Here is a 26230-nt window from a genome sequence, read left to right on the forward strand (position 1 = left end):
GGAGGCGGGAGAGAAAGTCCCATTAAGGCTTTGTATATCTTTGAACACATTTTGTCCACCTTACTGCTGCCTGTTTGCTCAATGCCCCATTGTGGCTGGCTCTTGCCATACTTCATTGCCCCTGGCCGACATATTCCAGCGCACTCTCATCTGAAGGAGTACGTTTTGATCAGGGCAAGGCGTGAACAACGGCAGGCAACAAAGAAGCACAGAGATCAAATAGGGCAGTAGCATGAAAGGGAGGAAGAAAGAGAGTTTGTGTGTCCATCGACTCGGATTGCCAGCCTGCGCCTCAATGTGCCTGCGCATTTCGTAGGTGGCGCGGCCTCCTGAGGCCTAGCTGGTGAGGAGTCTCCCAGAGACACTCGCTGGCCACTGGGCCCCCCAATACTGGTCTGCATTCCAGCTGGTTCTCCTCTCTCCCAGCCACACACACACCCCTCCGACATAGAGAATCAGCCAGACGTGAACGTGAGAAAGCTTGGGCAGTCGAGTCTCTTCCACTGATTGCTGCTGCTTGTTGGCTTCTGATATGATAATCATCAAAAGAGGCGTGTGCGATGAGGGGCCTGCGAGAAGGCGCAAGCCGAGGAACGGGCCCATTTGTTTTCACTGACCTAGTTACATACAAATACGGGGCGGAGGGGAATCCATCCAACAATATACTTAACGAAAGGTTGATCTATTTATCCCGCTCGCCCCAATGAGGCAGATCAAAGGGGGGTGGGACAATGCGCTCCTTCAGTCTCGGAGTTTACAAATTGTGCCAATTTAGCATCCATTCAGCGGAGTGAATCATCAATATAAGTTAACTCAAAATATTGTCACTGAAGATAAATGCCTGTTTGTGCGAAGACGGACGGTATACCCAGTCGATACACTGTATGTCTGCATGTGATGAATAGTTAGATGGAGCATAGATTAGACCTGTAAGCTCAAAGCTCTAGAATAATTTATGGCTTTTATGAACTATAAGCTCATCAAGCTCCCAAGTCCTTTTCCACACATTTTGATGGAGATGCCAAAATATTGTTGCACATCAATCTCTGAGAAATTGAGATTCCAGAGGTTCCAGGCATTTACCCAGGGTTCAATTTCCTTGCAATGAGGGACCGCAGAGACTGTGATGTCTTTATGATATATGGTTTCTTTATACATATATACAATCTGAGTGTACAACGGAGGGGCTCACAGCATTAACACCCCAAGAAGGTCTTGCTTCCCTCGTAGCCACAACCTTGGATTTAAGCAGAAATCAGCCATGGCTCTCACTCTCTGGCTTCTGACAGCAGCCTGCTTCTAAGCCCAGCTTTCTCACACATACATTCCTCTTTGGTTTGGTCCTTCTCACTACCAGACCTGCATTTAAAGCCATCGCCAAGGAGCTGGCTTGGCTACTTCAACAATGGAATCCCTCAAACACCTCACTGCTTTGTGAAGGGAAAGAAGGACTTCTGTGCTCGGCTCCTTCTTGCAGGTGATGCCATAGCAGGGGCAGCACCAGATATTGGCAGGACAGGGATTCTCCAGAGCCCCAAGACAGCCAAAGAGAGAATAACACAAACATTTGACAGTTTGCGCAGAGGATCCAGGAAGATTGAATGCAACCAAAGAGACTTCTCAGTTTCCATGTCCCACCTCTTTCAGCTTAGGAAGGACCACTGAGAGTGTCATGTCTGTGACTGAGCCTCTGAAATTCCCTGCCCAGGTAAACTTGCCTTGCCATTTCCTCCATGGCCTCTGTCAAAGTAGTACAAAGACCTTTCTCTTCAGGAAGGTTTTTTTGGTCCTTAGAAACTGGATGGAGCCACCTGACTTTTCATACTTGACTCCCTGGCTGCCCTGTCATATCTCCAGTGGTTAACTTTGTATAGTGGGCTGCTGTCAGTTTCTGCTTTTGCTTATTGTATTTTATACTGTCCTGGTTGTTAGCCACCTTGTACTTTTCAAAGGAAAGAAGTGCTATAATTAATGAGCTTCCTGAAGCTCTGTGTGTATTCAAGTCTCCCAGTCTGATATTCAACATGGCACTTACATCAGGCAAACAATATAAAACCTCAGGCCTGGTCTTTACTAGAAGCCTGGTCTACTGTGTTTGCCTGATCAACATTCGGCACTTCTAGGGATATAGAAAGCTGCCTTATGCTGAGTCATTCCAATATATTGCCAGTACATGATCCTCAAATGTTACTGAACTACAGCTTCCATCATCCCCAGCCAGGATGAGATGCTGGGAGATGTAGTCCAACAAATTCTGAGGCCCCAAAGTTGAAGAATAGTGGTCTGTGCTGACTGGCAACACTTCTCCAGGGTTTCATAGAATCATAGAATGGTAGAGTTGGAAGGGACCACAGAGGTTATCTAGTCCAACATAGCCAGTCAGATTATGGGAGTTGGAGTCCAGAGAACATCACGGGTTGACCATACTTGGCCTCTTCCCACACCCTTGGGGAATTATGGGGTTATGCATGATGTGTGTGTGTGTTTATTACATTTTATATCTGACACCCCCCCTCAAAGGAGCTCAAGCAGGGTTTTCCCCTCCTCAATTTATCCTCACAACAACCCTGTGAGGCTACATTTGAAGGTGACCTGGAAACTACAACTAATCCAGAACATGGCAGCTAGACTGGTGACCAGGAGTGGCCACTGGGACCATATAACACTGGCCCTAAAGGATCTTCATTGGCTCCCAGTGCATTTCCAAGCACAATTCAAAGTGTTGGTGCTGACCTTTAAAGCCCTAAACGGCCTTGCTGACCTTTAAAGCCCTAAACGGCCTGAAGGAGCGTATCCACCCCCATCGTTCAACCCAGACACTGAGGTCCTCCTCCAAGGGTCTTCTTCTGGTTCCCTCACTGCAAAAGAGATGTTACAGGGAACCAGGCAGAGGGCCTTTTTGGTGGTGGCACCCACCCTGTGGAATGCCCTCCCTTCAGATGTCAAGGAAATAAGCAACTATCTGACTTTACAAGACATCTGAAGGCAGTCCTGTATCAGGAAGTTTTAAATGTTTGATGTTTTATTATGTTCTGATATACAGTATGCTGTGAGCCCCCCAAATCATAGATTGAGAGATAGTGACTAGTCCAATGTCACCCAGTGAGCTTTATGGCTGAGTGGTCTCCCAGGTCATAGTCCAACACTCTGTTACACCACAAAGGTGTAACACACATGATAGTATGTTCATATACTGTAATGGTGAGCTGCAATTTTATAGTTTTCCTGTTTTACAAGGACACTATCAGTACTAGCAGTATACAAATATGTACTCACAAAATTCTGTAACGTGCTGAAGCCCCTTTTAAATTTGCCTTTCCCAAAGCTAATTCATATTATGAATTCACATTATGAAGGATTTGATCAGGGTTCTGCACATCATAAAAATGCATGCTCAACTCCACATGGACCCAAACCCCACATCCACCCAAACCCTAGCCCTTTAGCGCTGACCAAGACTTATTTTCAACCAGGGCTCACTCAAAGACTTTGACCAAAGCCAGTCTGCCCTTGAAAGTCACAAGGGCAGGAAACAATAACCACAGCCATCTCCTTTTGCTCATCCCAAGGACTGGGTGCCTCTCCACATATGGAGATGGCATCAACCTCAGGGCCAATAAAACCACTGACAGACCTGTTGTCATATTCATATATATATCTGTGTGTGTGTTCTCTCTCTCTCTCTCTCTCTCTCTCTCTCTCTCTCACACACACACACACACACACTGCATTTGTATCCCACCTTTTTCTCCGAGGAGCTCAAAGTGGCACACATGGCTCTCTGCTTCTTCATTTAACCCCCACAACAGGTTAGGCTGAGAGGCAGCAACTGGCCCAAGGTGACCCAGTCAACTTCATGGTCAAGTGGGGATTGGAACCCTGGTCTACCCAGGTCTTAGTCTGATGCTCTAACCACTAGACCACACTGGCTCTTTAGAAACAGCAGCCCATGTTAGTGGCCATGGTCCATTCTTATGCTAATGGATCCCCACTTAACACAGCTGATTACATGGGCACCACTTTAAACGGGGAGTTAAAGGGGAATGAAGGAGAACCAAACCATGTTTACTGCTTAATATTTAGAATTTCAAAACAGCAGACATATTTTTTCTTTTTAAAAAAACCATACAAAGAATAAGAACAAATAAAATTCATCACAGCAACAGAAATATATTGATATATTTTAAATATATGTGCACCATTTTGTGCATGGACATTATTTGTATATTCATTTCAGGTATTTATAGACTGTGTAATATTTGGAATGTCTAAGCGGTGTACACAAAACGGCTTTTAAAAAACCTATATAAAGAATGCCAACAAAATTCATAGCAGAAACAGAAATAATCTGCATTGGGAGATTTAAATTTTTTAACTCCAGTAATTTTGGGTATGGGCATATTTTGGAGAGTATTACGTAATCACCGGTCCTGAATGATGAAGAAAAACAACGTAAATCTGAGGCTGAGCCTCATAGCGGTCAGGCTGAGCTAGGGGTGGGAGGCGGGTCGCTTTGTGCTGGGATTTAGCGAAGGTCGGCGATTTTCGCACCTAGGTGAGCTGTCATCTGGCTCTGGGCAATTCGCTTTCTCCTCTCGCATCTGTGCTGGACCAGCGGGGAACCTCGCTGGCGTGAAAGGGAGGAAAGCCTGCGGGAAGCGAGAAAGGCCTGACTCACTTACTCACACCACGCAACGCAGCGCAGCGGCCTGTCGTCTGCTGTCCATTCATTCGTTCATTCATTCATTCAGAATCGCAGAGAACACTTCTGACTCTCCCACCTGTTGCTTCTGAAGGACGAGTCTGGGCTCCCCCCCGAACCAACCTAAGATTACCTGGGAGCAAAAATACCCATTGCTTAATTAGTATAAAACGATCGATTATTATTATTATTGCATTGCAACAGTTTGCTTGAATGGTGTTGAGGCAGACAAATAAAAAATTGAATTCCTCTGAATTTACTCGTCGAAGGTGGCATGCCTCTGAATGCCAGTTGCGGGGGAATCACCAGAGGGGAGACACTTCTTGAACCCAGCTCCTGCTTACGGGCTTCCCACGGGCATCTGGGGGGCTAGATGGGCCACTGACACGGGCGTAGCCAAGGGGGGCAGGGGGGCAGCTGCTCCCCGCCATCAAGTAAAACAATAGAAATATTCAACTAACTGACCAATCACGTCAGTTCTGCCCCCCAGTCCTGGCTATGCCCATGGGCACTGTGCTCGTTTTATGTACTGTACTCACGAAAATGCACGACCAAGGAGGCTCCTTTGAGTTCAGCTGGGCTTACTCGCAGGCCAGGTAAAGGTGGTCTCAGGATTGCAGCTTGAGCCTCATTGAGGGCATTGTGGGCGCGGGGGGGGGGGCGTATACACGCCTAGAATTGCTCTAGGTACGCTGCGTTGTAGCCATCCCTTGAAACCTAAACACCTCCCCCCCCCCCAGGTGAACATGAAAGAAAGAGCTCATACGCCTCTTGTTTCCAGTGGGACCTTAATGCCCTTTAGAATGAAATCCCATTGACCGTGTAGACGACGCACGAAATAATTTGTAGAGGTTAGAATGTTCGCGCACTTGGCACTTACAACAGCCCTGTAAGGTAGGCCGGCATTCTGACGTCCACGCGGCTCGCATCCAAGCCACCTCATCCGTTCAAGGCTGAGGCTGGGATGCGCACTGGTGCGGTCCACAGCTCACTCTCTTAGCTGTACATCTACTGAATCATTTACCTCTCCAACCCTTGTCTTGCTTCAGAAAGTCCAGGGCGGTAACTTCTACAGAGGGGGAAGACTCGTGTATTTGTTCATTTACTAAAATCATAATATAATAGGACCACAACACAGGAAAGGCAGTCTAGTCCAAACTCTTAATCACTACTCAATGTATGATCGCACGGGAGTATACAAAATCCGGCCTCCAAGAACGCCACGATCAAGGTTACACAATATATATATATATATATATATATATATATATATTTATTAACAAGTCACTCCAGAATTAAAACAGTCCGGCTTGCCCACCAGAAACCAAAGGAGGTTCCTCAAGCAATGATGCTGATGGTGTTATTGCGTCATTTTTCGAATATGCTCGAGCTCCGGTTTTGGCAGATCTTAGAATTTAGAAGCGCGTAAATGGAAATATAGTACTAAAAGAATAATTTCTCCAAATATACGTTCCTCTTCTTCTCAGCGTCTTGAGCGACCTTCCTTGGAAGTAAAAACCCTCTGAAATTAACAGGGATCCCCTTCCAAGGAAAACGTCTTTGGGCTGGTGCTGCCAGAATAGCATATATATCTATATTCTATATATACATATAGGCAGAAAAATGACTCCAAGGAGCATATATGTAACCAGAGAACAGCTCCTCCATTGGGCTGTCAGCCTGACACTTGAAGAAGCGTCTGTGTAACCTAAAACGACCAGATACCAAAAGTATCTTTAAGATACCATTCCAATGTATCCGGGTGATCGCTCGAGAATTTGCCTCCTTGCTCTTCCAAGCTGCTAGAGCGCATTTTTGGGTCCTTAGAGTGCAAGTTTAACCCAAAGCCTGGCCTTCCTCCCGCCCCGTTCCCCGCTCTCGGTTTCCCCCAGTTTAAAAGGTCCCGTTCAGATTCTCGTTTTGTCTCCACTGAGCCCTTTAATACCTTCTCTTTTGTGCGCAGAGTTTCCCTTACTAACTTTTCTCAAGTTCGGTTTTCTCAGTGCTTCCAACCTCTCCTTTCTTGCAACAACTGTTTTGGCCTTTCATGGAGAGATTTGTTTTGTTTTCTTGGTGGTTGTTGTGTGTTTTTTTGCACACTCTAAAGCAATGTTACTTGGAAACAGCCGAAGCTTAAATTCCACAGACTTCCACAAAGTATGACATTGTTGGAAGGGAGACGGAGGCAGGCGTCTTGGGCATTCTTCTGCGCCTTTGGGGACTCGGACGCGCTTGGCGCGCGCTTGGCAACCAGAAAAGGGAACCGCGGCGGAAAGTGCCCTGTTAACTCTTCTTTCAAAGGGTGTGTGTGGAATCCACTCTTTTTATTAAAAGTGGACTTTTTCTTTTTTTTAAATACTCTCTGCCCTTCTTCCTCTGCCCAGCTCCGCTTGGAAGTGGCGGGTGATGATCATCTCGGGGTAATCACTTCGCGTTCCGCTCAACTCAGCTGCTGCCTCCAGCACTCGGTGGTGATGTAATAGGTGCAAGCGAGGCACATGGATCTATAAATGCCGTGGCTTGAGGGGGGTCAAGGGGCTGATGGCTGAGCAGCCGGACCAGAAGATCCCCACTCGACAGGAGCTCTCTGGGACGGAGATCAAGTTCAGAAGGAGCTGGGGCTGAGTCGATCTCCCCAACGCCCCCACCCCTCTCTCTCTCTCCACCACGACGCTTCTGCCGGGCGCCCCCTCCCCGGGTCTTCGCCCAGCCCCTTCCCAACGTGGCTTGCTCTCCCGTGCAACCTGACCAGAGTGTCTCCAGTTCCTTGGGGGACTGAGCTGCCTGGGCTCCCTCTTTGGCACCCTCTCTCTCTCTCGGGCCCTCCCCCCCCCCTTTCCTCCTGTGATCTCTCCAGTCCGAAGTGGGAAGCTCTCCTCTCTCTCTCTCTCTCTGGGCGCGCGGAGAGGGTATATTTTTAGAGCGATCGCCTCCCTGCTCGGCACCACGTGTGCTGCCCATGTTGCTCGGAATGACTGGCCCCTCTTCGGCCTGCTTGCCAGTCTTGCTCCTGGGACTGCTGTCGCCTTGGCTGGCCGGGCGCTGCATGCCCGCCTTCGCCCAGCCCCACCAGCAGCCCCAGCACAACGACACCCTGGAGTGGCGCTGGGAGACGCTCTTCTCGCGCTCCATGGCCAGGATCCCCGGGGAAAGGAGGGAGCCCAACCGCGACGGCGACTATCTGCTGGGCATCAAGAGGCTCAGACGTCTCTATTGCAACGTCGGCATTGGTTTCCACATCCAGGTGCTGCCAGACGGCAGGATCAACGGGATCCACAACGAAAACCGGCACAGTAAGTCGCCACCTGCGCCCACCTGGCCAGGGACTGTGGCACTCTCCAAGGGCGTGGGATCTGGTCGCTTTGCAAAGCCCCGCCAGCCCATTCCACAATTGCCTTCTGGGGAGTTTTGACGTTCCTTTAACGACAGGGTTAAATCTTACCACTTCGGAGCTCACCGGGCAGTTTTCTCCTGGGACCCGCTGGAGGGTGTGGGAATAATAATCATCTGATGTCATCAGTCCCTTATGTTCCGGTCTGGTCTGGAGCGCATTTTCTTGCATGCAGGGAGGTGGACTAGAGGACCCTTGGGGTCTTCTCCATCAGCTCGACAGTTCTGTAATTCTACCTAGAATCGCCCGAGCAAAGGTGCTTAGTCAAGCAATGCAAGGAAAAGGAAGGGAAAGAGCGCAGGGTCTCAGCAAAGCGGGCCTGCGCTGCTTTCGATGCCACCCAGGTGATCAAGTCCCTTAGACCAATAGTACTGACCCAGCCTCCCCAAAAGCAAAAGCAAACAGATTCGGAAGCCAGCAACTTCGGAGATGCCTCCGTTAAACTGGTGGAACTAAAGGGCGTTTTGTCAGGTTTCTATGGTTAGAAAACACTTCTGCAGACGGGGGAGAAATATGTCAGGTGTGGCGATTTTACTGTGTGTTGCTTCATCGCATTGCGCATATGCAGCAAAACGCATGCATGTGAAGATGATCGCCCCTGTTGATTTGCCATTTTCATGCTGTTTCCCTTATAAATAAGTTTATTCCTTGGGCATTTTGTGTGTTTGGTCCAAGGGAAATTGCAGTGTGTGAAGAGTCTCTTAATGGGATCTGTTAGTCATTTCTACCTCCATACTCAATTTTGAAGGGGGGGGGGAATAGTCATATATGGTCAAATTATTCCATTTTTAAAGCCATTAGTCCTCATGAATGCATAGGGAAAGTGTTTAAAATACCTAATGCAAAGTGCCAGCTTGGGAACTATTCATTTTATCTTCTGTATAACAGCCCGATGCCATTCAGATGTTTTGGGTTACAACTGCCATCAGCCCCAGCCAGCACAGAGTTTGAGGGGGGGGCAACAGGTTGGGGATGACTTCTCTATCATTTAGGCAGCTATATATTCTGTGGCTGGCTGAGTTACTCTTGCTCTAGAGTGGGATACGGGAGGACGGCAATCTAAAATGTAAAAAAAAAACCAGCATTCTTAAATTCTGGGTTTGTAAGCTTGGTTGCATTAGATATTTCAAATGGAGTTCGGTCCCAGAAAATAAACCACTTTGCTCGTCCCCAGCTCTGAGTTCAGGAACTGGTTACACAGAAATAAAAAGTTGCGTCACTCCCACTGTGAACAGAATAAACTGTCTTGAAGCAATTGTTGCATGGGCTCCTAGAAATACTACTACTGATCAAAAGGAATCAGGTGTTTTTCACGGTCCCAGCGGGAAGCCTCCTGGTTTGCAGTGAGACACTGCTCAAATAGCACCCCCCTTCCTTTTGCAAGAGGGTTGCAAATAGTTAATTTGGGATTCCAGATCCCACAGAAGCTCTGCCAAGAAGTTAGGGCAGTCCACTAGGAAAAGCATCTGTTAGTGACTTAACCTCATGGCCCTGTGGCTCTAATTCTAACTACGGTCCAACTGAAACAATAGGACTGGGGAGGAAGGGTTAGAGACAGCAGCATGACAAATGTTTCACATGTCCTGAAACATATTGTTACTTATTTTAACCTGGACGATGTGGGGGATCACTGCCAACCATTAAAACATGCACACACACATACACACAAACTCTTTAACCGTATCTGGGTGCTTTTGTGGTGCCCTGCTGTCACTTAATGAATGGAAGGAGTTTAAAGGAGTTCTGTTCACTTAAGGAATGCAATTGCACAGGACTCCTATACACACTTACCTGGGAGAAAATCCATTCATCTCAATGGGACTGACTTCTGAGCCTGCATGCATAGAGTTGCCAATGTAGACTGATTATTAGGCAGCAAACCTCATCAGGGTCAATCTACACACATGACAACTGCCACAGAGAACCACTTCAAACCAGTCCATGTTCAAAGTTTAGCACATGGAAAGTCATTCAGTGTGGCCAACCAGAAGGGGTAGTTTGACCATGTCAACACAGTTCGTTCCTTTTCAGATATCTGGGCGATCATGGGGAAAATAATAATGCGTGGTGCATGCAGGAGTAGATGTATATGGGGAGAGGAAGACTAAATTGTGCCCCTGAGTAGAGATTCACCCTACTCTGCTGAAGCATAGTGCCTTGATAAGCGTGTGTGTGTTCAAGGCTGCAAAATGAAGCTTGGCACCCAGAGCGTGATTCCTATTGTCCAGTATTATTGTGTCATTAGCCTGCATCCTTGCTAGATGCTGCCAGCTTCTAGGAGCTGAGCCTCTTTCATGTAACGGTCCTTTGTTTGCATCACCACAACTTTTCCAGTAATTTTAATGTAAGCTACTTTGGCTCACTCAGTGAGAAAAGCAATTTCTTCTTATTATTAGAAGATTGATCAGTAAATAGATAGATAGATTAGATATAGGCAGTGCTTTTTTCTGAGGGGTACTCAACAGTTTGTAGTACCAGCACTTTTTTTAATGGATATATTAAAAGTTTGGTACTTACTGTAACAACTTCATGGTGAATGCCAGCACCATTTTTCTAGAAAAAGCACTGGATATATTATTATTATTATTTATTAAATTTGTAGACAGTCTTAGATGGGACACAGGAGGCGTTGTGGGTTAAACCACAGAGCCTAGGATTTGCCGATCAGAAGGTCGGCGGTTTGAATCCCCGTGAAGGGGTGAGCTCCCGTTGCTCGGTCCCTGCTCCTGCCCACCTAACAGTGTGAAAGTACGTCAAAGTGCAAGTAGATAAATAGGTACCACTCCGGTGGGAAGGTAAACAGCGTTTCCGTGCACTGCTCTGGTTCACCAGAAGCGGCTTAGTCATGCTGGCCACATGACCCAGAAGCTGTACACCAGCTCCCTTGGCCAATAAAGCGAGATAAGCACCGCAACCCCAGAGTTGGTCATGACTGGACCTAATGGTCAGGGCTCCCTTTTCCTTTATACAGTCCTATACCTGTAGATCTTAGGGCGTTCACAACATGAAACCAGAATATAAAAAAACAGAAAATACATAATAAAAACAAAAACAAAGACAACACAATAATCCCCCCTTCCACAACATATTTTAGAAGGGTATATACAGTAGACATAGAATTATTAACAGTAGGATGTCCCTCCAACCTCCATTATCACACACTTACAGACACCAAGTTGTACATTCGCATGTTCCACCACACACACAACCATAGGAGAAAATTGCATCAACCTTGCTCTATACAGCTTAGCACATGAGAGTCACCACCAAGTGGGGCAACTGAAAGTATTTTCAACAAAGTGGCAGTAACATATAGAGCAAGCCTACATCTACGCATTAGATTGCTTTAAAGAAACCAAGCCTTTGGATCACAACTCGTTAATTCTAGAGTATCCCAAAGAGATCGAAGGAATTGCTCTGAAGCTGAGCACCTTGGAGATTGCTGAACAAAGTCATCTGTTCACAATACATAGGATGTGCTTAGGAGTGGACTATTCCCAAACACTTACTTCTGAGTAGCCCCATTGATGACATCAGAAAATGGATTCAGAATTGTATCATTGCTGCTAAATCAGTATAGCATCCTCTTATCCTTTTCCAGAGGGACATCTATGTTAGTCTCTTGGCGCAAAAACAACAGAGACTGGTGGCATCCTAAAGACTAATATATTTATGATGGCATAAGCTTTCATGGACTATGGTCTATTTCATCAGATATATGAAATGTTATTCTCTGTTGCTGGTATTTGTGATTTAAGAGAACAGCAATGGCTTACACTCAGATATATCTCTTAGCTGGCTCCCTATGCATTTTTCCCCTTCTTACAGGTTTGCTTGAAATCTCTCCTGTGGAAAGAGGAGTGGTGAGCCTCTTTGGTGTTAAAAGTGGACTCTTTGTAGCCATGAACAGTAAAGGCAAACTCTATGGAGCTGTAAGTAGTCTTGAACGTGCTCAACTATGTGTCTTTAACCCCCCTTTTAAAGTGTTGATGTGTTGTTTTGATGTAAAATGGAGTGCTCCTGAGTCTTGACCCTCTCAAAATATATTAACATGGAAACCAGTGAGAGATACCCAGCTAAGTAATGCTCAGAGCAGAGTAGTCTATTGATTTTAGTGGTTCTGCTCTAAGCAATACGAACATCGAATATCAATCAATAATTCCACACACACCCTTTTATTTGATGAACAACACTTTAAACTGCAGGAAAATCAGCATAGAAATATTTGAACCAATGCATATTTTAATAGGTTAGGTTACTGAGCAAGTCCCAGTGGCAGTTGTTCAGTTATCTTCATTGTGGTCTATGGTAGAGAATTATAAGTGCTTGGGTACCTCCCTTGCCACTGGAATCTTAATGTGCAAGCTTAATGTGCAAAAAATAAAAAAATACAGCACCTGGTTATCTTGTTTGGCAAGTTAAAGGGCAATACAAAAAGCTTCAATCTGATAATATAAGGATTTACACATATTTGTTTTAACGAGGCAATAAAAAATAAATTCCAAACTGTGTTCCAGGGACACATTTGTGTGGTGCTATTGCACAAATATATTTAAATAAAATAAGGATGTAACCCTATACCTGCCACAGGGACAAAGTAGCAGTAAAGAGAGGGGGCTGTGCTTGCTGTGTCTCAACACCATCTGATGCTCTGGCCTTCCCCCTTTTCAATTAGCCTCTGCTGGAGACTGTATTGAGTGTGACTGCACCAGTCATTCTGATGCAGAGGTCCAGTAGAATTATCTGCCCTCTGAGAAAGCCTGTGTAGGGCAGCAACATGTCATTGGAAACCAGTTCCGTGGAGAGCCACAAGCTCCCCAAAGCTACTTGATTTAAAGCATCCAAAACATCACAAAATAGTGAGCAAACTTTTGAGTTCTCCGGAGTTTTTCTTCCACCTGGGTGTTAGGTAAAATAGGCTCAGGGAAGGAAACATGGGAGAAAGAGCTGGATATGATGTTGAAGTCCCAAAGCCTGCCACTTTTACTAGTCTTAAGATGGAGTGCCAGAAGATTTTGGGATGGAGAACTTGGACTCTGGGTTGGACTCTGAACTCCCATCAGCCCCAGTCAGCATGGCAAATGGTCAAGGCTGATGGGAGTTGGAATTCAACAACATCAGGAGGGCCACAGGCTCCCCATCCTGCTTTAGATAGTCTCAAGGAGCTCCCAGGTCGAAGTTGGTTGTGGAATTGGCACTGCTCACCCACACCGGTATTTGCAGGGTCTGCTGAACATTGTCATCATCAAATTGCTGGCATTTTAATCTGCATTCCTCCTTACTTCAGAAAATCCAACATGGAAAAACAACTCTCTCTCTCTCTCTCTCTCTTTGTGTGTGTGTGTGTGTGTGTGGTTACTGGTGGTATGGAAGTTTATGCGTGCATTTCCCCTCCCGACAGGTACATTGTCACATGTGTAGTGATGTTTCTGTGGCCTCTAATGCTATGTTCTTACTTCCATTTCTTCCTCATTGAGGAAGCCATTTTGTTTTCAGTGGCCCAAAGGATAGGACCATGCCAGCAATTGCTGGATGCTGAATTCACATTTGAACATTCTAGTTAGGAAGAGCTGCTCTCTCAAGATCTCCATCCAAGACATTACCTTGCAGCTGGTAACGTAGCACATACATCATGCTATAATGGCAATCATATTGATTGTAATGATATTAATAATCTTTTATTAATAATAATCTTTGGAATGCTTGAGCAGTCAACATTATTCAAGCAAGTAAGCAAACAAACAATAGGAAACGGATATTCTACCACCATCTTTGACAGCACAAGCCTTCAATTTGTCTATCATGACACATGATAACTAAGTCAGGCAACATTTACTCTTGTGCACTAAGTGGCAATTTTTGGTGCATATTCACAGGTACAGAAATACCTGTGTGCATGCCCAGTATTGAAGATGGCTATGGATATATTGCATTATGGTCAACCCACTAATTTGGATGGCAAGCAGTGGAATAGCAATGAAGATCTATGACTGGAAAAAAGGGAATGTGTTGAAGCTAACCAAACACACACAGAGAACAATTGGATCTGAATGATCCAGTTGTAGTCTGGAAGCAATCCCAGTCTGGAAGCACCAAGCACCATTAATTAGCTAAGTCCCGGCAAAGTTCAAAAGAGCTTTCCTCTTGCACAAGGAGCTGCTGAAACTAAGAAGCAAGAAGTGCTGCTTCCTATATTTTGAAAATATAAAATCTAGCAACGGCTCAGACCTATCTCCAGCACAGATTCAGTCCCTTGTAAGGTGAAGTTTGGTTTCCAATTTTAATTTAAAAAGAGCATGTATTGGAGTTATCTAAAGTGGGGAAAACACATTGTGCCGCAATCTGATGAGCAATTGCACCATTTGCTTATTGGCCATTGTTTGAAAAAGGGACAAAGCAAATCAGTAAATGATATTCAGACTTCAGATACACAAATATTCATCTGATCTTCTGGAGAAGGATTTAGTTGTTTGTATCTGCATTTTTACAACAACAAAAAAAGTTTTACAAAAAACACACAAACAAACCATACACAATCTTGAGAACAAATAGCCAAAGGCATTTCATTTCTTGAGGCCCACTTGGTTACTAAAAATAATGCAAGTCTTGTTTATGGTCATTTCCAGCTGTCCTTCTCTTGTGGCCTCGCTGTTTGTCTAAGCTCGTGTGAGCAGGGCTTTCTGTCCAATGATTCCGCAACGGGATCACTTTTGCATTGACTTGTCCTAAAGAGCTATGGATGCAAAAGGCTCAAGGCTTTCATTGCAAAAGTCTTTAACCTTGGACTTCTTCTCACTTTGGGAGATAGAATTGAGTGTGACGCTTCCTTTTGTTTTCTGCGTCTATAGAGATTTGTCACCAATTATCTTTTCCCTTCTGCACTATTATAACATTTTGTGTGTTTGAGCAAAAGCTGCATCCTTTGCTCTACATCTCAGAAAAAGCCCTTAGAGCAGCTCTGCAGCAGTGGCAGCTCAAAGGCCTTTCTATTCCTTCTATCAGGGCTCAAAGGCAGGAACCCCTTTCCACTGTTGCTCCCCAGCAGCTGGGATTCAGTGGGTTACTGATTCCAGAAATTCCTCATAGCCATCATGGCTTGTGACTATTGATAGCCTGGTCTTTCATGAATGTCTCATTCTCCTTCAAAAGCAATCTAAACCAGTGGCCATGATCACCAGGTCTTTGTGCTACTACATGCCATATAAGAACATTTGAGTATAAAATGTCCAAACCACAGTCCACAACACCTTAGTTCCAGTTGGAGAAAGTAGTTTGTGGATTACTGGGGTCCACAAGGGCCTTGAGACGCCACACTTGCATTTACGTAGCGTATTGAGCGATGGCATATGTAGTCTTTGGATTGTAGTATAAAAGTCTACATGCAGAGAAGATGCAGGTCAGTGGAGACTTGGAATAGTGCAAGATCTTTTCTTGCAGTGTCTCTGAGAAAAAGCCAAAGCCTTGGGCTTGTAATGTATCCTCTAGCTGTGATGTTGCTATTTGCAACATTTGCAAAAGTCAAGATCAGCTCAAGATTAGCAAAGTAGAGGGGAGAAGTAGTGAACTTAAGGTGAAGGCTCAGAAGGTCTGTGAAGATGGGGCAAAACCAAACAATGGACAAGGCTTAGAATTGTGTACCTGTCAGTAACTCTGTCTAGCTTCCTGTTTGACTATATCTTCCCATTAGATTTAGTCATTTTCCTCATCAGTGTGCTGTTCTGAGCTTCAACAACTCTTTGCAATTTGCTTGGCGGATTCCCATCAGTTTCAGAAAACCTGTTTCTAATAAACCAACAGTTCTGACTTTGACCCTTGGACGGTGATCAGCATTCTATGATGGAGATACATGGGTGTTTTCCCCCTCCCCCCTCCCCCCCCAGCGCTGGCTATTCCATATATGTTTTTTAACCTGGGAAAACACCATTCTCTTTCACTCCCTACCCGAGATAGTGCATCGATACAATAAAGATTGCACTGTGGAATGTGGTGGTGCAGGTATCATTGAGGCACCTATCAGATTTTGCCTGCGATATGTATGGAGATGAGCCCCACGACTCTATCCCTATGCCATTTTGTAACTTTGAAACGCCCTATTTCAGCAAGCCACAAAGCAGCTTTATTTAGGAAGAATGCTGGGAACACAAGCAAAACTCTCCCTGCCCCTCTCCCACCCTTGCCTCTTTATACAACCCTTTTAGCTTACTCCTCCAGGGCTGAGAATTCCCCCTCTCTAGTACTAGAGTGCATAGCTCCCCTGATAAAAATCTCCCTTCGAGTCCAATCGAAACATCCTTAATGTAATGGAAAGATGTCTCCCTCCCACTTCATTTTTAAGGCAGCTGCCTGAGGATTTTCCATGCATGTACAGATCCTAGAGGGTTTACAGTTGCAAGTGTAAGAGGAGACTTTTCCCTGCAGTTGAGTGCATGCACCCACATGCTTCAAACAGCCAATTCATTTAGTTGTGTGTGTGTGTGTGTTTGTGTGTAGCATTCAGCTATGCACTACTCAGAGTAGACCCATTTAAATTAGTAGACCTAACTTAATCATGTTTCATAATTTCAATACATCACTCAGAGTAAATCTTAGTTGACTTTGACCCATAGATTGCTGAGATGAGGCTGGAGGTCTGACTGGCCAAACAGTCAGAGAGCAGATTCCGTGGTGGAATCACTGTTGGGGTAGATATCCCTGGAATCATTATTGTGGTGGATTTCTGAGGTGGATACTGAGATCTACCCCCAATGTGGGTCAGAAGATAGTGGAGGCTATTTGCAGTTTGTACTGTGTTGCTGGATGGAGACATGCTACTGGAAAGCATTATGTACTAGCAGCTGAAAGAGCATGCCAGTATCCTTAACTGCAGGCGGACTTGATGCTGTGTATATGCACCAAGCACAGATGAATCATTTTGTAAACCCGTATGAAGCATACAGGTAGGAATGCAGGCACCTGAAGATATCCAGGTGCTGAGTCCCAGTGGTGGTGGTTTGTGTGAGCAGATATGTAAGAAGCATTTCCAGGGGGAGGGAGAAGGTATACATTGCAGTAGGCATTGGGGTGGCCAGCTTCTGCCAACACTGTATTACCTATGCTAGTGCTTTGTTAAGGCCAAGAGTCCAGAAATGGATCTCCTAGGCCTGGAGTGCCACCGATAAGAAATTGAAAAGTTTGGAGACAATGTAGATTTTTATTTTGCTGCTTCTAACCATTTCAAAAAACCAGCGTGAAGTGAGACGCTGGGCTGTGCACCAAACAAAAGATTCGGTACAACCTACAGTTTGGCACATTGGAAAATTGCCCAATTTGATCTCAAATGCTTTGAAGGCTGCCCCATTTGACTTGGGTCTGAATTTGAATTCCTATTGAGAAAAAAATGAAGTGTCAGGCCTCGCCCATTAAGGGGATTTTTTAAAATGGCTGTAGCCTTTCCCTTTTGACAAAATTGGGTGAAAGTTTCATGCACCGTGTGTCTTTTATATGAATAAGGCCTTGCAGAAAAATAGGTCTAGAGGATTGTTTTGTTGTTGTTGTTCTGGACACCTTTACTTTTTGTTTTTAATGGAACTGTCCATATATCTTCTCTATATTTGTTGGCAGAATTGGGTAAAATCTGCAGGCAAGGTTATAATAATTTTATTATAATTTATTATTTCTACCCCTGCCACTCTGGGCGGCTTCCAACAGAACCTTAAAAACAGAATAAAACCTCAAACATGAAAAACCTCCCTAAACAAGGCTGCCTTCAGATGTCTTCTAAAAGTTGGATAAAGTTGGATAGTTGTTTATTTCCTTGACATCTGATGGGAGGGCATTCCATAGAGTGGGAGCCACTACCGAGAAGGCCCTCTGCCTAGTTGCACCTTACAGTGGGGTAGGAGAACTGGGGGGGGGTGGATCCCTTTTATTTTGTGGGCAATTTGTGTAAAAGTAATGTATGTTATTCAGTGCTCTCATATAAGAAACCTGCCAAATTACAGGCAAGCAAGTCTGGGGTGCATGTGCTAGGTGCATGTAAAAATTGTTGTTTTTTTAAGGGGGAGAGAGAGGAGCAAACCTGTTTCCCTCCCTGTGGTTTTGTAGGCCATAAGATTAGTATGAAAATGGCATTTATCATAGCAGTGCCACCAGGAAAGTAAGATGTAACATTTCAGAAGGATGGTTGCTGGGGCTACAGAGTTACAAAGAATGGGAGGACAAACAGCTTCACGTCTGCATTCTTTTTAATCGGCACAAAAGATCTCATAAATACAGATTTGACAGGCATGGATTGTGGACTGTGCCTCTCTCCCAGGCCACACCCCTCACTTCCCCTGATCTGTGTTCTCCTTTAGTACTTTTTCTGGCTGGAATGGTCCCTTAAACTGTGATAATGTGATGGGGGGGGTGTATGCATGCATGCGAAATCCTCTGGTTTTTGTGTGGTTGCAATGTAGCCTAAAGTTGCTCCATCCACTTTTGCCTATGACCACACCCACCACTGGCACGCAGCATTCAGAAGGGAATCCACAGCAGACCTAGAGCATTTGCCATCCCTGTGCATGGATTTAGGTACCCACTCTTATCCTGTTTTCTCTGATCTATCATATGGGTGAATATACCATTAGGGCAGGCTGCTCATGAGTGGCTTGTGGATCTCAGAGGACTGAGCCTGATTGAATGTGTCCAAGACACGTCAATCAAATCTCCATATGGAAGTGCTCCTAATCTAGGCATGGATTATTTGTGTTCATTCATAAATCTGTTCTGTCCAATTTCCTTGCCAATCTGCATATGTTTTTAAAACTCCTTTAAAAAACTGCATTGTTAAAAGTATTTCCCCCTCAGTATCTACAATTTTTTGTACATATTTCATTTGAAAAATACATATTGTCTGTATTACAACCTAAAATACACATTTCATTTGCATATTGGTACTTGTTTTTTTTTTTTTTACCCAAGAATTGTATTTCAAACTTCAGAAAGATGCAGAAACCACAGTGCCCCTATCATGTAATGTTTAAAAATGGTGATGGGGTGAAATTCTTGAGCAGCCCTCCAAGCGTGATTCAAAGCCTGTGGAGTTTTTTTTAAAAAATATCATGGTCTCGGTCTCAAAAGGGCAATTTGAACCCTCAGTTGTACAGTATGATACACTTGAAAGGAAAACTAGAAAAAAGTCAGCTGCTGAGGTGTATCGTCCCTGCACCTGTTCTACAAAACAAACAAATCTTTTCTACATCTAAATCCCTGTTCTGCTAGAAAGAGCTTGTGGTCTCTGTGGCTCACAGGGAATATTAATGAGCAAAATACCACTTGTGTGAAGTTAACTTTCTGTCTGCTGTGCAGCTATGAGAAGGCACAAGAGTCCTCCCCCCCCCCCCCCGAAAAAGTTGGCAACCTCTAAATTCTCCCGTCAAATACTTTGAGAAATATATTATTCTTGAAAAGTGGTATACAGGTGTGCTAAGAGAAATATAATAGCATATTTATTTAATTTTGTAGACCGCTTTGTTTTTCAGCAGAAATCTCTGACTTCTGATCCCTAACAGAAAACTTCCATCGTTCACTCTCCCTCCCTCCCTCTCCCCCCAAATTCTCATTTCAGAATCATTTCAATGATGAGTGCAAGTTCAAAGAGATCCTGCTGCCCAACAACTACAACGCCTACGAATCCCAGATCTACCCCGGGATGTACATAGCCCTGAGCAAAAATGGACGAACAAAGAAAGGCAACAAAGTCTCTCCCACCATGACAGTGACACATTTTCTTCCTAGGATCTGAGCACTTGTCCCTTCAGACTTAACCTCAGGGAAGTGGGGAGGAGGCGAGAGACCCGAGAGGCGGAGGAGGGGAAACCTATGGTGCACTTTTCTTTTAAGAGTTTTATGCAAGAGTAGATGTAAGATATTTAAATTATTTAATTCTGTATATATTGCCAGAAAGTTATTTATAGTTCTGATTTTTAAAAAAGAAATTCCTTTTAAAAAAAAAGACAAAAAAAGCATAAAACAAAATCCTCCGACTTAAGCTATTCATTGCACAATGCAGCGACAGAGGACTCTTTTGCATTGTGGCTTATTTTACTTTGTTTTGGGTAAGTTATCACAGGTGTGCTGCTATTATGTGTTGTTGTTTTTTAAAACGTGAAATCCGATTCCTATATTTACAATGTTTTGCACTGTTCTCTGTGTTGTACAGTGTTGGCTAGTGAACATGATTTTTTTGTTTTGTTTTGTTTTTTTAAAGAAACCAATGATAACTGCCAGGTAAGGTCTTTAGTCTTTGAAGAAGGAGTGGGCAAAAACTCCCTCTTGTTCTTATGCCAGCTTGTTGCAAGCAATGCACAATGTCTGACCTCCTTTTGTGCAGCATTGCTGTTTCATTGAAATGGTATCAGTTTACTTCTGGTGCAGAAAGTGCAGTGTTGAAGTACCACCCTGAAAAGCTGTTTTTAGATCTGCTGCTGCTGAACTCTGAACTTCCCTGCAGTCAATCTCTTCGGAGCCCCTGAGACGCAATTCACCAAGTAATATGGGAGAATGACTCTTTTGAACTAACATGGAGGCTGCTCAGCAGCAGTGCTTGGTGAATTGTGCCCTTAGCAGACAACTCTTAAACATGTAGAATCAATTTCCAGGAATATTATTCTATTTTAACTTTAAAAACAAAAACAAAAAACTGGACAAAAGCAAACCTTTTGACCCATCAGTAACTGTGTGCTCACTTTATTCCCTCCATCAAGGTTCACACTGTGTGAAACCAGTAGGCCACAATTAATTAGTAACATTTAATTTAAATGTGATAACTCTATTCCTCTTCCCTGCCAAATGTGTAATTCTGGCAATGTCTGAAGAGCATGTCATCAAAAAAGATCTCTCTCTCTCTCTCTCTCTCTCTCTCTCTCTCTCTTTCTCTGATATGGCCAGATGACTGAAGTTTCTCTACATCCTTATTGATGTATTGGTGTATTGTTCCTCTACTTCCTTATTGATGTATTGTTTTTAATGCAATATTTAGAAGGAGAAAATGTGCTGCTGCCTTTAAGGCTGCAATCCATAACCCACTACAGTATGTCTAAGTTACCTTAGAGCACACTGCTGTAACAGAAACTGGCTTTGATGCTCTGGTTGGTAGCTGTGCTTGCTGCAAAGTGATCATCTGAGTGATTGCCAGAGATGCACGAGGGCAGTCCCTCGCTGGGAAAGGGCCTGTTAGTGGTATGCTTTGGAGATGAGTCATTCCAGTGATCACCGGCACTGCTAGCAGCTTGAGATACAGCTCTCCTACTTTCTGGCATAGTAATAGCTGATTATCCTGGACCTCAGTAATTTTGTGAGAAAGTCTTGCCCGTGGATGGCAGCTTTCAGAAGCCAGGATCACTTCTGGGAGGCCAAAATCTGCTTAGAGTACAGTCAGGATATGGCAGCTGAAGGGCTCTGGGATATGGTGGAAGCCTTGCTACACTAGCAGGACCTGGATTATGTCTTTGCTCCTGGACTAATCTGGTGCAAATACATGAATACGCTGGCACAACTCAACGCTGGCATATCTGTTTTGCAGGTGCATCAAGATGTGGGAAGGGAAATGGGTGGGGCAGAACAGATGCAGATGTAGAGCCAAATTGCCTCCAATGACAGTGCAGCTTTGCACCAGCTGTAGAGTGGGCATAAGGAAAATCCCATACTGAGGATGAAATGGAGAGAGAGAGAAAACTACCCCCCCTCTCTTGCCCCCGGCATGATGGAGTAAAGGATATGGCACATTGCTCCAGCATCAGTGCTCCCACAGCATCAATGGACTATAGGATTGCTCTGCCTGTTTGTTACATATGTAGTTGACCTACTGTGATGTAAATGGCTTATGGGTTGCAGCCTTAGGATTTCATTCCCTGACATAACTGACTCATGTCTACCTCACTCATTCTTGAAGCCAGTTTCCTAACACAGTCTGCATGGAAGGTGCATACATTTCTCTCTCTCATACCCCCTCCCTGTTCATTCAGTGTTGTAATTCCCCTGTGGGAGGGGGCATCCAAAATCTCCCCTCCCTATGTAGCCAGAAGTATTCCAGATAGTGCTGGTTGCATCCAATTTGAGCCTTGTCACGTTTGTGCTATCTTTACCCAGTGATTTACTTTTAGTAAGGATAATCATGGTGAAAATATTTGCAGACAGCTGTCAGGCTGCAGCACTATATGGCCATCCAGTAACCCTATATTTTTCTTTATATATTTTGTGAATGTAAACCATGTCTTTAAAGCAAAGAATGAGCAGGCAGGTTTAAGAATGGTGGCAGGGGGATGGAGAGGCGGAGAAAAGGAAAATCTAAAACTTCTACTAAGTTTTGAGCTAATTGGATGTCTTTTTTTAATAGAAGTGAAACTTTGAAAGCAATATACAAAGTTCTTGGAAAACAACAGCTAGGAAGCCTTAGCAATAGCTCACACGGTTCTGATTTGAGATCTGCAGCCCCAGCAAATCGAGGGTTATGATGAGGCATAATTCTAGTTGCTGCAGAAGAGCAATATCACAAATACAATATTATGCTGCTGTTACTGCAGGCAGCCTTGCTGCCACAGAGATTTATGATGGGAGTGGGCAAGCTGATGCCCTCAATCACTTTGTCTAGATAGGGCTGCTTTAGACCACAATCTGGAAACTATTCCCATTGACTTCAGTGGGGTTTCTTTTGAGTATATATGCAAATGTCTTTAATCTATAGCCTAACGAACCTTGAGTCGCCTGGTATTCGGTCTGCCTTGTTCCGCTCTCCTCTTTATGGCAGGGATATAGGAAGCCAACTTATATCAAATCGAACCATTTGTCCATCCAGCCTAGTATTGTCTCCTTGTGGCTGTCAGTAGCTTGCTAGGGCTTCAGATGGAGGTCTATCCCATCATCTGCTATTCAATCATTGTAACTGGAAATTGATTGAACCTGGAACCTCCTGTATGCAAAGCAAGTGATGATCCTGGCCCACCAAGTCTCAAGGGTGGATCAAAATGGCTGAGCTTGAGCCATTGTCCCCCTTTCAGGTGGCAAAATCAGGTGTGGCCATATTGGGGGGATGTGGGGGGATTTTTTAGTTTGAGACATTTGTGTTTGGGGCGGGGGAGGTTACTATCTTCCCGTTTCTTTTGCAACTTTCAAAATCTGCTGGGAGGGAGGGGTGGTGGCAGCCAGAGCCCAGGTGTTTTAAGATAACCAAGTTTTGTTACCCAAACTTGGTGAAATTTGTGGGGAAGGGCTGTAGTTTAACATTCAAACATTTGCTTTGCATGCATAAGGTTCCAGTTTCAGTCCCTGACATTTCCACACAGAGCTGGAAACAGCTCCTGTCTGAAACTCTGGAGAGCTGTTGCCATTCAGAATAGGCATCCTAAGCTAGATAGACCTTCTTGGCAGGAGAAGATAAGGCAGCTTTCTAGCCAGTTTGTTTAAATGCTGGTCAGTATCAAACCATGTCTGATAAACTTGACTTGCTGACTACTTGTAGTAAGCTAACCAAGTTCAGACACTGCAGGGCATTCTGCTTAGTTTAAAAGTAAAAGTGAAAGCTCCTCCTGTTCTGCTGATAACCACAGAAAGCAGAGCTGGGAGCCTTCAAGCCTGGGGCTCATATAAGCTCATGCCTGTGCACGTAACAGTAAACTGTAACTGGTGCCATGGGCGTAGCCAAGAGGGGCAGCTGCCCCCCAATAAATAAAAATCAATAAAATTACATAGCAAACTGAGGTTCTCCCCCACCCCACCCAAAAAATCCTAGCTACAATCATGGTGCTACATTAAAAAAACAACAACAACACCTTATGTCCTGGAGTCATGTGTGTATCATCAAAATACCAAGGCTGCAGAAATTCATCTTTCATTTCATTTTCTTTTCTTTTTTTACATTCCTGTATATTACTAGAGTTACACATACATGAACCATATTGTGCTTATGAATGACTTGCATAGATACTGTAATTAATGGATGATCTTGAAGAATAAAGCTACTCATAGGTATTGTTGGAAGCTAATTCAGAATTTGGGGAGTATGGAAGATGAACTTCCCTGGTCTAAAACACACACACCCCCAATTATAAGGTGAGGCCAGACCCTCTCCAAAGTTGGGTCTGGCACAATGTGGGGTTGCCCCATCCCCATTGCTAGCCAGTTCTCTCTCAAAAGCATTTACCCTCTCTGGTTCCTCTCAAAACAACCTTACCCTTGAGAAAAGGGAGGGGTTAACAAAAGTGGCAACGGGCAATTTTATGTTTTGGACTTAATGCTCTTGCATTAAGTGTGTGTTACTTTGCTCCAGAAATGTGGTAAGTCAGCCCTACTGTGTTTGGAAGCAAAAGATTGGTTTCCCATTTCCTATTTCCCCTCGGGGATAACTTGGAAATAACCAAAGGGGCTTGTCTAAGCATTATTTGAGAAAGCTGGGACAAAATCAGCTGATTCTGAACAGAGCCAATGAGAGTATTCCATCAGTGCGATCAGAATATAGCTGGACCAGGGTTTCTTTAAACATAGGATGGGAAACCTGTGGCTCTCTTGATGTTGTTGGACCACACTTTCCATCATCTCTGGCCATTTTCCATGCCGGCTGGGGCTGAAAGGAGTCTGACAAAGCCTGGAAGACCACAGATTCTCCCATCCTCCAAACCATCTTGCTTCTGTTTATTTTATCCTAAGTGAAATAAGCTCTTGGCATCATGGGATGCTAAAGTGTTTCTGTGCAGTCTGAGGTATTTCTGTATCCTTCCTTCCTCTCTCTCTCTCTCTTCTCCTCTTTTCCTCTCACACGTGGGTATTTGCATTTGTAACCATCATGACTACTATCTGGAAGCTCAAGTATTTCTGTTTCCAAAGTCAAAGCAACTGGAAGCATTGGCTTTTCCTAAACCCATTGGGTGTAGACAGCTCTCCTTCAGTGTCCCTTTTGACTTCCTTTCAGTGCTTAGCTGACAGCCTCACCCTTGGTGTACTCAGAGGTAGTTTATATTGTAGTGCTCAGATAATGTTGTAAAACTTTGATATCAATGTTACATGGTACAAGCTTTCACCATTTACCAGATCTGTCTGTAGTTTTATACAGGTGTTGTTTAATATTGTGGTGTATGTGCTGTGCACATTTAAATGCATAATAAATAGATAAATGTTTACAACGGGCATGGTGTACAGGTTGAAATTATTTCAAATGCCATTGTGTCCACAGGTAGAAAACAAAAGTACTATATCTCCCTTTTATTTAAGTATAATTAAATGACTGCTTCACTTACAGCACAAGTTGAAGCATTTTTTTATGCAGAATCAAGTCCTGCTGCATCCATTTGGACTTACTCCCTAATCCTAAACATGCTTAATGAGGATCACGTTCTGTTGAACATAGTGTGGCTTTCTTTGGAGTAAGCATGTGTAGGCTCAGGTTACTAATCATTTATGAAGTGACTAACAGCACAGACCTATGCTTCCTTACACAGAAATAAGTTTCACTCTGTTCAATGGAAGTTTGCTTCCTGATAAGTGTGTCCCTTTATCAGGAATGGCTGCAATTACACTCCCCAATAGTGCAATCTTATGCATGCCTATTCAGCACTAAGTCATCTTGGCCTGGTTTGCACATCAGACTAAACCATTGTTAAAAATCTGTGGTTTAATGTGAACGTCCTGCATGCTGGTGCATGCTAATGATACGTTATTGCTCCGTTCCACCTCCAGTCCTGCTTCGGCACCAGGAAACCAGTCGGAGTTTGGCTTGTCCTGATATATGTCTAAACCCAAGTTTTGACCCACAAGCAGTAACCAAGGTTTGTTTGCTTGCTGCTCATGGTTTAAAGGAGACAACAATAAATGAAAAAACAACAGCACACACACATATATGTAAATAAAATAATAATAATAATAATAATAATAATAATAATAATAATAATAATAATACTTCACAGCAAAGACCTTCACACAAACGCTTCTTCATGAACTATTTGGTCTCCACATTGAATCAAGATTTCTATCTAGACCTCTTTTCTGAGAGGAGAGGAAGACAAAGCAGGGAGAAATGGTCTCTCTTCCGAGCTACTTTGAGTGACAGTAAGCAGATGCAGGCTGCAGGCATGGGATGCGGTGTGGCCCTAGCAGGTTGGATGTACAAAACAGATGCACTGACCTGT

The 26230-nt window shown here is 44.2% G+C and overlaps 1 protein-coding gene and 1 long non-coding RNA gene across 3 annotated transcripts; one reads left to right on the plus strand and one right to left on the minus strand.

The window, feature by feature from the left end:
- Positions 1 to 4347: 4347 nt before the first annotated feature.
- Positions 4348 to 6762, minus strand: LOC310837500. 2 transcript variants are annotated; one of them, XR_014560566.1, is made up of 2 exons: positions 6648 to 6762; positions 4348 to 4835 (listed from the first exon to the last, which is right to left on the minus strand). It is a non-coding gene; the product is annotated as an uncharacterized lncRNA (long non-coding RNA). The 2 variants fall into 2 exon arrangements; XR_014560567.1 differs by lacking the exon at positions 6648 to 6762 and adding an exon at positions 5469 to 5531.
- An 822-nt stretch (positions 6763 to 7584) lies between these two features.
- Positions 7585 to 25198, plus strand: FGF4 (fibroblast growth factor 4). Its single transcript, XM_083742913.1, has 3 exons — positions 7585 to 7995; positions 11922 to 12025; positions 19681 to 25198. Exons 1-3 carry the CDS (start codon positions 7662 to 7664, stop codon positions 19855 to 19857), a joined length of 615 nt encoding a protein of 204 aa, XP_083599039.1. The 5' UTR covers positions 7585 to 7661; the 3' UTR covers positions 19858 to 25198.
- The last annotated feature ends 1032 nt before the right edge of the window (positions 25199 to 26230 follow it).

Source organism: Podarcis gaigeae, assembly GCF_964106915.1.
Source record: "Podarcis gaigeae genome assembly, chromosome: 1".
NCBI classification, from domain to species: domain Eukaryota; kingdom Metazoa; phylum Chordata; class Lepidosauria; order Squamata; family Lacertidae; genus Podarcis; species Podarcis gaigeae.